This window comes from Carassius carassius, unplaced genomic scaffold, assembly GCF_963082965.1.
Source record: "Carassius carassius unplaced genomic scaffold, fCarCar2.1 SCAFFOLD_130, whole genome shotgun sequence".
Taxonomy (NCBI): domain Eukaryota; kingdom Metazoa; phylum Chordata; class Actinopteri; order Cypriniformes; family Cyprinidae; genus Carassius; species Carassius carassius.
The window spans coordinates 33,077-50,000 of record NW_026775133.1 but is presented as its reverse complement, the minus strand read 5'-3'; the positions used below and the strand labels follow the sequence as shown (position 1 = coordinate 50,000).

General features: G+C 39.8%; 1 protein-coding gene across 1 annotated transcript in view; it reads left to right on the top strand.

Annotated features, from left to right (window-relative positions):
- The window catches only part of LOC132136885 (methyl-CpG-binding domain protein 5-like), a 44,879-nt gene that overhangs the window by 11,030 nt on the left and 16,925 nt on the right, over positions 1-16,924 (top strand). The window contains exon 5 of the mRNA XM_059547425.1: positions 7,675-9,498. Coding sequence (XP_059403408.1) covers positions 7,675-9,498 — 1,824 coding nt within the window. The remainder of the gene's footprint in view (positions 1-7,674; positions 9,499-16,924) is intronic.

Below are 16,924 nucleotides of genomic sequence, written 5' to 3'. Positions count from 1 at the left end.
GGATTAGTCTCGTTCACAAGACACTGTTCAGACTCTAAGCTCATTCGCTGATCCTATGCCAGTCATAATGCGTTCATGTGGCCATTACATTTCTTCAGCTCTGAACAGAAGCTACGCCGGAAAACATTTCTATGGGTGTAGCATGAAGCTAATAAACATGATTATGACAGTATGATATTTTTTATGTGATTTTCTTATTTATGATTTATGAGATTCTGCCTATTTTCCTAAAAATACAGGGTGTTTCCATGAGAAATGCTAAGCAGGTGTAACGATTACAATCATTCAATGGTGGTTTAAATTGAGTTTTGAGTAAAATCATAGTATAAATCTTATGAATTCAAGTGTACTTCAGGAAGGGGATGCCATTTGTAGGGACGTTCCAGAAGTTCGTTAGCGAGGGAACATGAGGTTGATTTCGAGATAAATAGAATAGGCTAAATAAATGACTATATTTTAATGTGAGGCATCATATTTTTTGTCAGTGATAGAAATATGATTTAAAGGGTTAGTTCACCCAGAAATGCAAGTTAGCTTGTGTTTTCCTCACCCTCGACTCCTAGGTGTGTATGACTTTCTTCTTTCAGATGAGTTCAGTCAGAGTTATATTAAAAATTGTTCTTGCTCTTCCAAGCTCTATCATTGCAGTTAGCGATGTCACAGTTGAACAGTCCACAAGTCGTCAAACAAAGCGTGCTCATTCATAATAAAGCGTGTGGCACGCGGCTCCGGGGGTGAATAAAGGGCTTCTGTAATGAATGCATGCGTTTTTGTAAGAAAAATATCCATATTTGATCCATATTATGAACTTACCCTTTTTAATAGTAAATAAGACAAAATTAGACAATATTTGAATAAAATAATATTAATAATAATAATATCAAATATTTATTTGCAACAACTGATGGAGGACCGAATGCTGCACCCAGTGCAGTGTTTTCAAGGTAACATTGTCATTCATTCCCTTCGTCGAGGGACTTCCAAAGGCTTATACAAGACAGTATGCACTATGCATTATCAGTCGTGTAGTTTTCTGACATGCAGATGAAAACACCAGTATGGACGAAAATCGATTTCATTTTAAAGAGAAAACACTAGTGTAAATGTAGCCTTACATCTGTAGGGATTGGGATGCTTACAGGCTACAGCTTCAAGTGTGAGCCACGTCTCGGGGCGTTACTGGTGTAAACCAATCCGATTTCCTTGGTGCTTCACCAGAGCCGGTCACCAGGGGTTTATTCCAGAAAGCAGGATTTGTTGGAACCTCAGAGTTTGTTAAGCCCAGAAAAAACAAACAAACAAACAAACAAAAAACTAAACTCCTCTGTAACTTACCATAGTAACTTACTGTGTGAACCTATCCTGATCTGCAGCCAACCGTTTTAAAGTATAAATGATTTTTAAATATACCTCATTCATTCATTTATGCATTTTTTTTTATTATCTGCCAGTGGAGTAAGAAAAATTATTTTCATGCAAATGTAAACAAGAGTATTTTTCTCAACGCACCACTAATATATATATATATATTTTTTTTGCTTTTTTTATACCCAGGAAAAAAGACGAAATATCTTATGTGATTTCTCTTGTTTTCTTATGCATCTTGATTTAAGAATCTTTCGGTATTTTGACTGGAAACATGACAAAATACTAATTATTTAAAGTATTTTTAATTCATTGTACATATTTTCATGATGCATACACAAGTCATGGTTTTTTTTTTATTTATTTTTTTACACAGGATCTTGTAGATCTATTTTATTTAAAAAGATTTGTATTTTTTTATTCATTTAGTTCTTGGCATATACATATTTCCTTCAGGATTTCCAGTGTGGTTGGATGCACTGATGATGAGCATAATCCTATCATAAATACAAATTTATTTGGTCATCTTTATTTTCTTACAAATGCAAAAGCAACAGTTATTCTTTGTCTGGTTTCATTTTAATATTGGTAATATTTCTATAACGACGACGTGATGGTAATAATTCAAAAACATTATTCAAGGGGTGTGTTGTCTCTCGTTATAATCAAAGCTTTTCTCTGAACAGCAATTTGGTATAAATGAGGGACTGACTTTTGCTTTAATCCTATAATTTTCCCAGCTACTCTTATAATTCTGTCTAATTTAACTTTATACACAGAAGTAACTCGTCCAAACCACACAGTTATATTATACCCTAAAACACTCACAATTAAGCCTGTATGAACTCTTTGCAGCACAGCTTTGCTCACACAAAACTCTTTCAGTTTCCTTAGCAAGAATAGCCTTTGATTTGCTTTCTTACAAATAAGAGCCACATTATCAGAGAAGTTCAATTTACAGTCTATCATGATTCCTAAATACTTAAAAGTCTTCACAATTTCAACGGTTTGATCACATAACATTATTTCTGTTAGAGGCTCTGGATGATTTAAAATCAACTCTTTTGTTTTACTTACATTTATCAATAAAGAACTTTCTTCACACCATTTTTTTTAGTTTCAAAACCTGCTCCTCATACTCAAGATGTACACAGTCTTTCCATAAAAGTGCCACAAGTGCCATATCATTTGCATATTTATATAGTTTGTAATTCTCATGCTGCACTCTTATACCACTTGTATAAACAGAAAATAAAAGGGGTGACAGGACGTATCCTTGGGGTGCCCCCGTGTTTAAAGATATAATATCTGATTTGAACCCCCGAGCACAAACTCGCTGTGGTCGATTTGTTAAAAAATGCTTTATCCAATGAACTATTCCCCCATTCACACCTAGAACCAGGAGACGTTCCAAGAGTAAATGTACCTGCATGGTATTAAAGGCAGAGGTGTAATCTATAAAAAGAAGACGCACATAAGCCTTTGCTTTGTAAATGGCTAGCAATTGTATCGACCAAAGTGAGCGTTGCGTCCTCTGTTCCTCTTTGCGATTTATATGCAAATTGCAGTACATCTAATTGTTCTGATATGTTTGGTTTTAGATGATAACTAACTACTCTTTCCATGCATTTAGCTAGTATTGAGGTTAACGCCACAGGACAAAAGTCCTCTAGATCTTTTGCTCTCACTTTTTTCGGAAGGGGTCGTATAAATGATAACTTCCACATACTTGGTATCGTCTGTAAGTCTAATAAAACCTGAAATAATTTTCTGGGAAAGTTTGTGTGCATTGGGAATCATATTTTTCAAATAAAGCCAGGATAACACTCATTTTACGAGTTTACACAGAGAAAATGACATGAATATAACAGTGGACAAATGCATAAAGTGCAGTATAATTTGAAATCACAAATTTAAAGTTTAAAGCATTCAATTCACACGGACCGACCGTCACACAGAGAACACGCGATCATGATACATACTTCACAAGATCTCACAGCTGGACTAGACTAAGTTTGCAAGGTTTGTGAAATTAAATGTTCATTAGTTATTCAAAGATTTGTTTAAATGATATAAAATGCGTATTTGCTTAATGCTGACGGCAAACGAGAAAGTATTATAATGTTTGCCTTTCTATTACTAATAATGTAAAAGCAATCCTTATAATACTTGTATACATTAATTCCTTTAACCGTTCTATCTGATTATTAGAAAGACTTCTATCTGTATTAGACAGAACTGTTAACAACGACATTAAACGAGAGAGAGAGTGAGCACTGTGTGTGTTCAGGTGCTGCAGCTCTCCATGCCATCAAAATAAAAGTCCAGCCTCGAACACATCGTGCAAGCAGAAAACTTATCGGCAGATGCTGATTTTTGAAAAATGACAAATATTGGCCGATATATAGGCCTTGGCAATCTTTCGGTCAACCACTATCATCTGTTAGTGTTGCTGGTGCAGGTCCTCTCCCCATTTTACCATATTTATCCATATTTAGTGTCTGCCTTCTTGCTGTTGGCTAAATAGAAATCAAATGTTTATTTCATTACCCTAATTAAGAAATGTAACATGTTGTATTAGAGAACATTTATTAATGTGAAAAGCGCATTAGATTTTGGGAAGAAAAAGCAGCTGCACATTGAAATAGACACTGAATAAATGTTTTTTTTAAATGTTTGTACAAGTATGCGGACGTCTTTTTGTCGGATGCTGTTGTCGCGATCAGTCGTAATTTCAAAGCTCCATTGATCATGACTTTTCATAGTCGTGGTGTCCACGCTAAACTCAGAGTGGATTGAACTAACTCTGTTCAGCTGTTTCTCATCTCTGGGTTAATCAACTCAAGAGTTCAAGTTTTAACTAAGGTTTTGTTGAACCAGCTTTCTGGAATAGACCCCAGCACTTGATTTAGGCACATCATGCTGCGTGCTTATTGGCTCACTGAAATTGACAAGATTAACTCCTTAGGTATAGAAATTTGATACCAGACTTTTTTTTTATCCTAGATTGTATTGAGGCAATTCTGTCGGTGCCTAAAAAGCATTGAACTTGATACCCAGCCCTACTGATCTTTACCCTTTTGAAACTTGTGCCTGTTTCTTTTTCCATCATTTGATGACTTTTGCTGTTGTTGCAAATCAACTTAAAATGGTAATTATGAATAATCGATCATAACTAGTTGTGATTGATTATAAATATTTAGATCCACTGTAAGTATTTACTTGACATCTCAGTGTCAACTGTCTGTCATTTCTAAGAACATTACTTTCCTATTTAAGGAAAACAACTTTCTTACTGTACAATACTACTTAGAGAATCATGATTAGGGACTCCAGTTATGAACACACAATGAACAACCTCAAGGGTGATACGAATAAGACTTTATTAACTACATAAACACTTAAACTAGTCTAACACACACACACACACACACACACATAGAGTTGGCATAGGAAAAGGGGTTGAAGCTTAAGCAGTAAAGAGAAGAAAAATAAAGACATAAAGCTATGGTACAATTTGATATTCAGCAGATCTACAGCCTTAAGGAAACATCAGTTTCTTAGTTCAAACACACTTTTGTAAAAAGGTGCAAATTATACTTATTGTATCAAATTAATAAGACTAAGTTTGATATTTGCATGTCTTGTTTGTCTGAAAGGGAGTCCTGATGCAATCTGAAGGCTTAAAGGTATAGTTCACCCAAAAATGAAAATTATGTAATTAATAACTCACCCTCATGTCGTTCCAAACCCGTGAGATCTCCGTTTATCTTCAGAACACAGTTTAAGATATTTTATATTTAGTCCGAGAGCTCTCAGTCCCTCCATTGAAGCTGTGTGTACGGTCTACTGTCCATGTCCAGAAAGGTAAGAAAAACATCATCAAAGTACTCCATGTGACATCAGAGGCTCAGTTAGAATATTTTGACGCATCGGAAATACATTTTGGTCCAAAAATAGCAAAAACTACGACTTTATTCAGCATTGTCTTCTCTTCCGTGTCTGTTGTGAGAGAGTTCAAAACAAAGCAGTTTGTGATATCCGGTTCACGAACGAATCACTCTATGTAATCGGATCTTTTTGAACCAGTTCACCAAATCAAACTGAATCGTTTTAAACGGTTCGCGTCTCCAATACGCATTAATCCACAAATGACTTAAGCTGTTAACTTGTTTAATGTGGCTGACACTCCCTCTGAGTTAAAACAAACCAATATCCCGGAGTAATTCATTTACTCAAACAGTACACTGACTGAACTGCTGTGAAGAGAGAGATGAAGATAAAAAAGTTAACAGCTTAAGTCATTTGTGGATTAATGCGTATTAGAGACGCGAACCGTTTAAAACGATTCAGTTCGATTTGGTGAAGTGGTTCAAGAAGATCCGTTTACATCGAATGATTCGTTCGTGAACCGGATATCACAAACTGCTTTGTTTTGAACTCTCTCACACAACAGACACGGAAGAGAAGACAATGCTGAATAAAGTCGTCGTTTTTGCTATTTTTGGACCAAAATGTATTTTCGATGCTTCAAAATATTCTAACTGACCCTCTGATGTCACATGGACTACTTTGATGATGTTTTTCTGACCTTTCTGGACATGGACAGTAGACCGTACACACAGCTTCAATGGAGGGACTGAGAGCTCTCGGACTAAATCTAAAATATCTTAAACTGTGTTCTGAAGATAAACAGAGGTCACACGGGTTTGGAACGACATGAGGGTGAGTTATTAAAGACAAAATTTTCATTTTTGGGTGAACTAACCCTTTAAGTTGATCTTTGCGGAAGTTGGTTGATGAAAACGAACGAGTTTGAGTCAGAGGATCTTGAAGTGGAAAGACTAGACTGAAAGCCTGGCACAAGCTTAGATTGTTTTCTTGGGGACTCTTAGCTCTGCATCTTGCCCTGGAGTTTCTGGATCTCAAAAACCTATCTGATCTGATGATCAGTGATCTATAAAGGGTGACAATTGGCGCTTTTCCACTACACAGTACCAGCTCGCCTTAACTTGACTCACCTCGACTTGCCTTTGTTTGGTTTTCCACTGTGTAAACGTTGTACCTGTACCTGCTTCCAGGTACTTTTTTCGTATCTTGCAAGGTTCTAAGTGAGCTGAGGTGATACTAAAATGTGACGTGAAAACACTGCAGACTGCTGATTGCTCAGAGCGAATCATCACTATTCATTGCACGCTCCAGACGGAGTATCCTGAATAACCCCGCCAGCAGTGTTTCGTTCTGCTGCCCTCGGCCTCTCCAGAAACAACGTTTATCTTCTTGCTGTGAGGAACAGCCACATCCCGAGGATCAAAAACAGCATACACTCGATTTCTCCATTGTCCTGTGTGTGTGCCTAGCAGGTGTGTGTCGTGTAGAAGATTACGTCACGGCAGTTTCCTGCGGCGTCGCTATGACGACCAGGTACTATTGTGGAGGTACTATCTGCAATGTAAAATAGATTGAAAAGCGAGCAGAGTTGAGTCGAGTCAAGTTGGGACTGGTAATGGAAAAGTGCCAAATGTTACACCCTCATGACTTAAATAAGCCAATGAAAAATGTTAACTTTTGGAGGGAAAGTTTACAACCCTTTGTCCTTAGGCATATGGTCTTTGATTGGATGTTGATGAAAAAACTATTAAAGGTTCTGGTAACACTAATACCTTCCATAGGTATCAACATATAATATAAATGAACATTTTAGACCATTTAAAATGCAGCTGAAAGATACCAGACATGGCATACCGGTGACCTCTGTTGACAATAGTATGCATTCTAAAATGTTCATTTGAAAGAGTTTGTTTCAATACATAAGCAAAACACTATAAGAGGAAAAATAGTGATATGGGGGAAATTAGGTACATGTCCCTACATTTCTCAAGTGGTTAAATCTAGAGGGAGATTAGATGGACAGTACAGTACAGGGTACATTTGTCTGTTTCAAAGTGAATTTAGAGAAATAGAGTTATAAAACAATCTTCTCTTGATATGTGTCTGTTGCATGTTGGGGAGGGGTATTGTCCACTATTTGTTAAACAACAAATACTCATGTGTCTGATCCACTTCATTCATTATACTGTGCATTGCGGCAGGGGTTCCTTTGACATAGATAAAGTAATGCTAACCTACTGATAAATATAACAAATGCCACAGCATCACTTTCTATAGCAATAAATGTAGCCAGTGAAGATCTCAGGAACCCAAGGCAGTTTTAGCATAAACTCTCAGGGACTTATATACCCTTGTTAGGAAAGCCATCACCGAATGAGCAATGGAAATGATTGACAGCAGCTCTCTTTCTTCCTGTAGGCGTGACGTCCGTGACCCCTATCACACAGCTTCGAGCAATAAGGAGTAAAACCCATGAGGGCCAGCCCGAATGTAAGAACCCGTTCAAGGCGATGATGGCGGCGGGGCAGCGGCACTTCTCTCCGGATCCGTGTGGCCCGCAGCAGCCGGAGGTTTTCTCTGCGTTCTCTAGGCAGAGGCACGGAGGCATGCTGAGCCCTCCCTCAGAAGCCTTCGGCGACGACTCTGTGTCCCCGCGAACAGACGCTCTCGGCAGCCCTGATGGGTTTGTGCGCAACACCCCCTGTGGCTTCAAGGGGACTAGCAGTCCTGGGGCCATGCACAGCAGCAGCCGCATCCCTCTGTCTTCTCCTGGAGTCATGATGCACGGCTCACCTGCTGCCCAGTCATCTTGCATCATGGCTGGAAGGACTAACATGCCTCTGTCCCCTCCGGTTCCCAACAGGAGCCCCGTCATGAAGAAGCCCCTGTGCAGCTACCTGCCGGGCATGGACTCCAGCAGGACCGTGTTTCCACACAAGGCCCCGTCTGCTCCCGCTTGCACCTTGCAGAGCAAACAGCTGAGCTCCGAGAAGGATCCTCTCGGCATCCTGGATCCCATTCCCAGTAAACCCAACCCTTCCACTTTCCAGCCCAATGCCCACTCTCAGGTACCAATGATGAATGTAAACATCCCCCCCGCCATTGTCCCACTGCCAAGTAACCTGCCTCTACCCTCGGTGAAGCCAGGGCCGATGGGTCACATGCAGAGGACACAGCACACCGCCTCCATCTCCCCGTCGCCGGTCACCTCTCCCATACACATGTCCGGGCCGGCATTGGGCCGCATGGAGGCATCTCCGCAGCGCTCCCGCTCCTCCTCCACCTCCTCGGAGCAAGGTGGCTTCGCCATTCCCCCCTGCAGCAGTTTGAAGGTCCCGCCACGCTCACCCAGGCCCTCCATGAGCTCGCCCCGTCCCACTCTGCCCTCCAGCCCGTCTGGCAAACCGGACACTCTCCACCAGTACAAAGACGTGCCCAGCCAGCTGCTGGCCGGGATGAGTGCTCAACACAACTCTATGTATCTGCCGGCCCCGGGCACTGCCCCACAGAAAGAGCACCCAGGCCTCTTGGGAATGCCACTGAACCAGATCCTTAACCAACACAATGCTGCCTCTTTCCCTGCCAGCAGCCTCCTCTCAGCGGCCGCCAAAGCACAGCTAGCAAATCAAAACAAGCTGGGGAGTGGTGGGGCAAGTGCGGGGACGTCTGATGTCGACCGGACCATTGAATGCCACAATTCTCTAAATCCCATGCTGCCACCCAACCCTGCAATGATTGCGGCCGGAGGTGAGAGCCAGAGTGGACGCGCTGCACTTCGGGACAAGCTGATGGCACAGCAGCGTGACCCTCTACGCAAGCGCAAACTTCCTCCCAATGCTAACCACGATAGCACTTTCTTCATGAGGACACCACGCCCCTCAGTCGAGCAGATGAGAAAAACTTCTCGGTTGCCCTCCAACACGTCGATGGCTCAGCTGCTGCAGTCTCTGAGCAACCACAGCTCGCACGGACCCCTGGGCCGAAGCTTGTGTGAGGCTCCGAGTGCGCAGGTCCAGCAGCGTCTCCACGGCCCTGGAGTGGAGTCTGTGGCACAGTATCCCACCGGGATCAACCAGATTCAGGCCAAGCCGATGAGAAACTGCGGGCCTGTGAACCAAAGCGGACAAGTTCCTCTTGGAAACCATGTGATGGGACACTCAAACTCTCACTTTCAGCCACGCTTCCCACCAAACGTCAACTGCATGCTGCCCGCTGGCGGCACTGACTCCTCGACCAACGCAGGTGAGGAGAGTCTCCAGCTTGTGCTGATGTTTGCAGAGGCATCATGCACTTATTGTTTTTGAGAGAGTGGGGTTGTCATGCTTGTCATGTGTAATAGGCTTATTATTTATTTAAATGTTCCTTTTTTATTCAAAATATTCCCAAACATGTTAAAGGCATTGTTCACCCAAAAATTTACATTCTGTCATTAATTACTCTCCCTCATGTCCTTCCAAACCTGTAAGACCTTCGTTCACCTCGGGAGCACAAATTAAGATATTTTTGAAATCTGAGAGCTCTCTGACCCTCCATAGACCACAAGGATCCTAACATGATCAAGGCACAGAAACATAGCAAAGACATGTAAAACAGTCCATGTGACATCAGAGGTTCAACCGTAATTTTACGAATCTACAAGAATAGTTTTTGTGCACAAAGAAAACCAAAAATAGCAACTTTATTCAGCAATTCTTCTCCTCCTCATCCCGTATGCGTGCCGCCATTGTCGAGACCATATCATGACGTATGAGCTTACTTCCACGCATGTGTGTTCGATGTAAGCAGCGCCACCATGTGCATGTGTTGTTTACATGAAGTGGAAGCAAGCACATTTACGGTCTTATGGGTTTGGAACGACATGAGTAATTAATGACAGAATTTTCATTTTTGGATGAACTATTTCTTTATGAAATATCTTGATTCTCAAAAATGTGTAAGTGAATGCATTTTGCAACTTTATAGATTTATTAGTTGATCTATAACGGGTGATGGGCAAAGTAGCCTAATATTAATGCTATCTATTAACTATGCATAAATCCTGTCTTTTTCTTAAGTACCAGATATGGGTGTCGTAATATCATAAACTATTTTTAATATGACTGACTTTGTATTTTAGGTGAATTTAATAAAACATTGTAAGTTACTAATTATAACACTTACATTGCCCAGAAAGAGTGAAGGAAATTTACATTATCAGATTTCGTTATCATTGACTTGAAGTTCTAGCACTCTCATAAACTCCCATTATAATCACTGATGCTATTTATACTGTGACGTGATTATCTTACTTATGTTTGTACACATTTGCACTTTATTGTTTCTGATGAGAGAATTCACCAGAGAGCAGAATTTAGTCAGCGAGTGCACACAGAACAAAACACCGGTGTTTCAGCGATGACTCATCTGAATGCCTCTGATTGGTTTCATAAGCTCAACAGAGGTAATAATGCACAGTGCTGTAATAAGGTGTCTGTCTCTGACTCGGCAGCAGCCAGTGAATGCAGTTTAGGAAGCTGCTCAAAAGTCTGAGGGGACACATGCCTCTTGGTTTGAATGGGCATGATGCATCTGTTTGTTATAGTAAACATTAATTGAACAAGTATTGGTATTGAGAATTGTGAAATTTCACTGCTATCTAAGATGTTTGCGTCACCTTATTTCAAAAATAAGTAATTCTATTGTAATATTGTTATATTGAAGTATAAAATGACTGGTGTTGTAATGTAAGATTTCAGAGATTTTATGGTTTTAGGTTTCTCTGGTTATTATTGGTGGCAGCTTCTGATTACAAGGCCAGAAGGAAAAAAACTAATTTGGAAGCAATCATTAAAAACACTACTTTTCTTTTTTCATGGTGTGCCACTGTAAATTTTTGCAGGCCAAGAAAAAATCTTGCGCTGAGCCATTAAATACAGTATAATAATTACCACTCTGCATATTGATATATTTTGTAATCTTGAATATTTGTTTTTGTTATAGTATGTGTGAGTTGCTGAAGCTCTTATATAGTGAATATAGTCACACACAAACAACTTGTAGATTTGACTGTGTTCAGTATTAAATGTAAGCTGATATTGAAAAAAGAATAACTGCTTAAATTCGTAAGGCCACCAAATAGATTTTCTAGTTGATATAATAATAATAATAATAATAACAATAATAATTTTAATAATATTAACGTTGTCTGAAAAAAAAGCAGAACTCAACTGTGAGAGTGATGTGTTCGGAAAGATATAGAAAACAAACATGTTCGCCGGGAACTGCTAACGCGACATGGTTAGCTACTTGCTAGCAGTTGCATACATACAGACATAAAACTTAATTGATCACATAAACAGAGTAAGAAGAGATGACTGAAAGGATGATGGCGAATGATTTGTAGAACCAGAGCGCCACTGACTAAAATCTAATCTTGTTAAATGTGTGGAAGTACTGTTCCGTAGATACACAGAGCACGTGTGATCGCAAATCTCGAAAGTGAAAGTAAATGCCAGCAATTTATTTAAAGTATAATCATGCCCAAAGACATACTGTGAGAGAAAACATTTAAATATATTTATTTCCTCCCATCTCGTGTTTACTCACTTTAGGGGTTCCATAGTACACGTCATTTCCTTTCTAAACGCTGTATTCTTCTTCTTCCATTTTATGTGCATATTATACACATCTATAGCACATATATCGACCTACTATTGCTGTCATGATTTATTTATAATCAATTTCTTCCTTGTTTTCACTCTTTACTCTTCACACACATCTATCTATCTATATACAGTTGTGCTATACAGTTTTTTTTGTAGTCTTGAATAAGCTATTTAACATAACAGATTGTTTATATATTCTCCACAAGGCAAATTAATAACTGAATTTATAAAAAGTCAAGTCAAGTCTGCATTGTCAATTCTTCCACATGTCCAGTACATACATACAGAGAATCGAAATTGCGTTACTCTCAGACCTTCGGTGCATACAGATAACATTAACAGTAGAGCCTAAAAATCTAGATCAAATATAAAATATAAGATACAGCTATACAATAAGGGAATGTAAAAAAGACATATAATACATTTTAAAATAAAGTTAAAGCAGTGCAAGGCACATGGCAGATAGAGTGCAAATCAGTGAAGTGAACAAACAGTGCAGATAAAAAGATTTTTAGTGCGAAAAAAAGCTTATTCAGTCTGATTAAAGTGACTTGATGTGGTGCATGACTAGCCGTTAAAAGCACTTCATGATAAAAGGATTAAGTGCAACTGGATGGTAGTCATTGAAGCAGGATGGAGGCGGCTTCATCGGGACTGGAATGATGGTGGTAGTTTTGAAGCATGTGGGAACAACAGCCTGACTCAGTGAGATGTTGAAAATGTCTGTGAAGACATCAGTAAGTTTCACTGCACAGTCTCTCAGTACATGTCCAGAAATATGTTGTCAGGACACAGAGCTGCCATGCATTGATCCTGCTGAAGGATCTCCTCACGCTGTCTGGGGTCAGCGTCATCACCTGGTCACAGGGAGTAGGTGGAGTCTTCTGTGTACCGGTGCTGTTTTGTTCCTCAAAGCTAGTGAAGAAGGTGTTCAGCTCGTTCAGCAGAGCGATGGTGCTGTCACAGGTCTGCGGTGGGGGCTTGTAGTCCGTAATGGTCTGTATCCCCTGCCACAGGCTCCGTGCATCTCTGCTGTCACTGAATTGATAAGCTCCTCTCTGTGTGGTGTAAACAAAGTCTAAAATGTTATTACCTCGAGTTGCAAAGTTAATGTGTTGGTGTATTTTTGGAAACACACTCTTTAAGTCAGCATGGTTGAAATCCCCAGCTATGATGAGAAAAGCATCGGGGTGTGCTGTCTGCTGCTCACTGATGTGCTGGTACAGTTCATTAAGTGCGTCGTTACTGTTGCTGTTGATCGGGGGAATGTAAACCGAGATGAGCAGTATAGCAGTATATTCCCTCGGCAGATAGAACGGCCGGCACTTAATAATCATAAACTCCACCAGGGCTCAGTAGTGTTTGCAGATCATAGTAGTAATCGGATGTAGTCCAGTTTATTGTCCATAGAGCGTACATTAGCCAGTACGATGTTGGGGATAGATGGCTTGTGTGGGTTAGCCGTTAGCCTAGCCCAGATACCTCCGCGCTTACCCCTCTTCTGCTCTGCTGGGGGCGAGATGCAGTCGTGGGGATCGGTGGTGTAGGCCTTCGTAGCAGACCGAGATCCCGCAGCTGTTCTGCGTGCCTGGAGTTTAACTCAAAAAATGCGGTTCTGCCGTCATCCAGCAGAAACTCACGACTGTATGCGCGCTTAAAGACAGGTATACGCGATGACGACGTACAAAAACACTGCGACTCACAAGACAAAAAACACGAAAACACCGTTCTGTCAGGACAGAGAGAAGCCGCTTCGTGTGGACGCGCCACCATCACTAAAATGTCCTCATTCAAAAGTTTGCCCTTAATAAGATTACCTTAAGATTACCCTTGAATCTTCATACTTGTATAGTTTCCTGGATGATTCATGAGTTGTTCATGAGTCCCTTGTTGGTCCTGAGTAGTTAAACTGCATGCTGTTCTTCAGAAAAATCTTCCAGCTCCTACACATTCTTTGTTTTCCTAAACTTTTCTGCATATTTGAGCCCTTTCCAATAGTGACTGTATGATTTTGAGATCCATCTTTTCACATGGAGGACAACTGGGGGACTCATAACACTCCAGTTACTGACGTAACCTGGGTTCCCTGAGATGAGGGATGATGATGAGACTCTAAGGGGAAAACTCCTGTTTTAATCTGTACTGAAGCCTGATTTGTTCACGTTTGTGTAGCTGCACAAACCAGTGGTGCTTTAGCCCTCCAGAAAGGGTGGAGCCAATCCCTATATACGTCGGCTTAGAGCTCCATTGTGTTCTGTTTTGTTCTGGTGAACAAACAGGCTTCAGTACAGTCTCACGCAATTAAGAGACCATTCGGAAGGGAACTATTGTATAAGGGGAAAACATTTACTGATGCTTAAAAAGTCAATACAATCAATTAATCAGGGCAAATTTAACTTATTTTGTCTTCTGGGAAACATTTAAGTTTTTATGTAGCTTCTTATGTGCAGTACTAAATGAAAAAAATAAAAGTAAGAATTTACACATTATCCCGTTAAAAAATGTGCACCCTCTGGCTCTTAATGCTTTGGTCTCTTCTTGAGCATCAGTAAATGTTTCCGCCTTTTGTAATAGCTCAATAAGTTGTCCTCAGTGTGAAAATATGGATTTCAAAATCAGTCACTTTTGGAAAGGGTTCAAATATGCAGAAGATGCTGGAAAACCAAAGAATGTGCAGGAGCTGGAGGATTTTTCTGAAAAACAGCAGGCAGCTTACCTGTTCAGGACAAACAAGGGATTTATGAACAACTATCCCAAAATATAAAACTAGTCATGGATCATCCAGGAAATGACTAAGATTCAAGGGTATGTAAACTTTTGAATGGGATAATTTTTATAAATTTAGTTATTGTCTTGAGTATATGTTAACATCTGTTATGTGAAACAGCTTATTCAGGACAGTACTAAATAAAATAAAAAAAAATCTAATTTTTGTAATGTTTTTATTTTTTTTAAAAAATTTCAATTATTAACATTTTGCATATTCATCAAGGGTTATGTAAACTTATGAGCACAACTATATATATATATATATGGGCATTTTTAATAGACTTCAGACTTGACTTGACCCGACCTGAAATGAATCCAGACTTGATTAAACTTGAGGAAAAGGACTCGTGAAAATTTTAAAAGTGACTTGAGTCTTTTATCCTTAAATGCTTATATAGATGATATTCAAAAGTTGGGCCGCATCCACACTCTGGCATCCAAGAAGTGTTCAGGGTTGTTTATGGTAAATACAGGTACATCTCAAAGAATTAGTATATCATGGAAAAGGTCTTTATTTTTTGTAATTTAATTACAACAAACTTTCTTATATTCTAGATTCATTGCACACAAACTGAAACTGAGTTTTTTATTTTATTCTGATGGTTACGACTCACAGCTAAGGAAAATTAAAAATTCAGTATCTAAAAAAAAATTATATTCCATTTTGAGCTTGATTAGTTTGATTAATTTAGAGTATAAATACTGTGTACCTCTTGGGCTAGTTTAGAACATACAACCACAATTATGGGAAAGACTACTGACTTGACAGTAGGGCTGTGCGATTAATTGAAATCATCATAAAATCACAATTTGAGCGTGCAGAATTTCTAATTTGCTTTATAGCGAAATTTTTCCACGGCCCCAACCTCCTGCAGTATGCTATCCGATCCAATCAGAATGCAGCATGCCTAAATGTAGCGCTAGAACAGAGCACACCAGGTTTTTTAGAGCCCATGTTAATGGATCAGAGCGTTCACACTGCACGCAATAAAAATGTGAACAGAAAAGGTTAGAAATAGAAAGGTGCAAAAATAATATCTAGCGCATGAGCATAGAGCGATTTGTGAGTGCACAGGATACAGATTGAGAGAGAGGATAGACACATTTTAAATGTGCGCACTCTCTCCGGGCGAAAGCAGCGTGTATCTGAGCGCACGTGCCTGGTTTTATGCAAGAGCAAAGGAAATCCGCATGCGAGCAGAGAGATTCACCCTCGCGCATTATATTAATGTGCTTTCGCGCTATTAATGCGCTTTCTCTGCTGCTTCTGCACCTGTATACGCACTGCAGATGGAGTACTTGTGAACCTGGCGCAACACGTAGATTTCAACACCTGAGGCACCGCTACAATGAGGTCTATGACCAATGAGAGGTTTTTGTTTTTTTTGCCATGCATTGGTCATACATGTCTAGACATTTTGTCATACCTGAACTTAGTGATTATTTTGACTCATGTCTGTTCTAGAGACATGTTACAACTTTTTGATAAAGTTTTAATTGGTTTTCTTTTGGAAATACATTTCAAATTCATACTGAATGCATTTATGACTGTAAAGCTTGTCTGTGTGTCAAAATCGTGATTTTAAATCGAAACCGCAAAATTGATCAAAGAAATCGCGACAGCCCTACTTGACAGTTATCCAGAAGATGATCATCAACAACCTCCACAAGGAGGGTAAGCCACAGAAGGTCATTGCTGAAAAGGCTGGCTGTTCACAGAGTGCTGTATCAAAATATATTCACAGAAAGTTGACTGGAAGAAAAAAGTGTGGTAGGAAAAGGTGCACAAGCAACATGGATGACCACAGCCTTGGGAAGATTGTCAGGAAAATTCGATTCAAGAACTTGGGTGAGCTTCACAAGGTGTGGACTGAAGCCAGAGTCAGCGCATCAAGAGTCATCACGCTCCGACATCTTCAGGAATAGGGCTAATCTGTCACATTCGTAGAACCAAGCCACTCCTGAACCAGAAAATAACGTCTGAAATATTTCACCTGGGGTAAGGAGAAAAAGAACTGGACTGTTGCTCAGTGGTCCACAGTCCTCTTTTCAGATAAAAGTAAATTTAGCATTTGATTTGGAACTCAAGTCTGGAGGAAGCCTGGAGAGGCACTGAATCCAAAGTCCAGTGTGAAGTTTATGAAGTCAGTGATGATTTGGGTGCCGTGATGTCTGCTGGTGTTGCTCCATTGTGTTTTATCAAGTCCAAAATCATGCAGCCATCTACCAGGAGATTTTTGAGCACTTTATGCTTA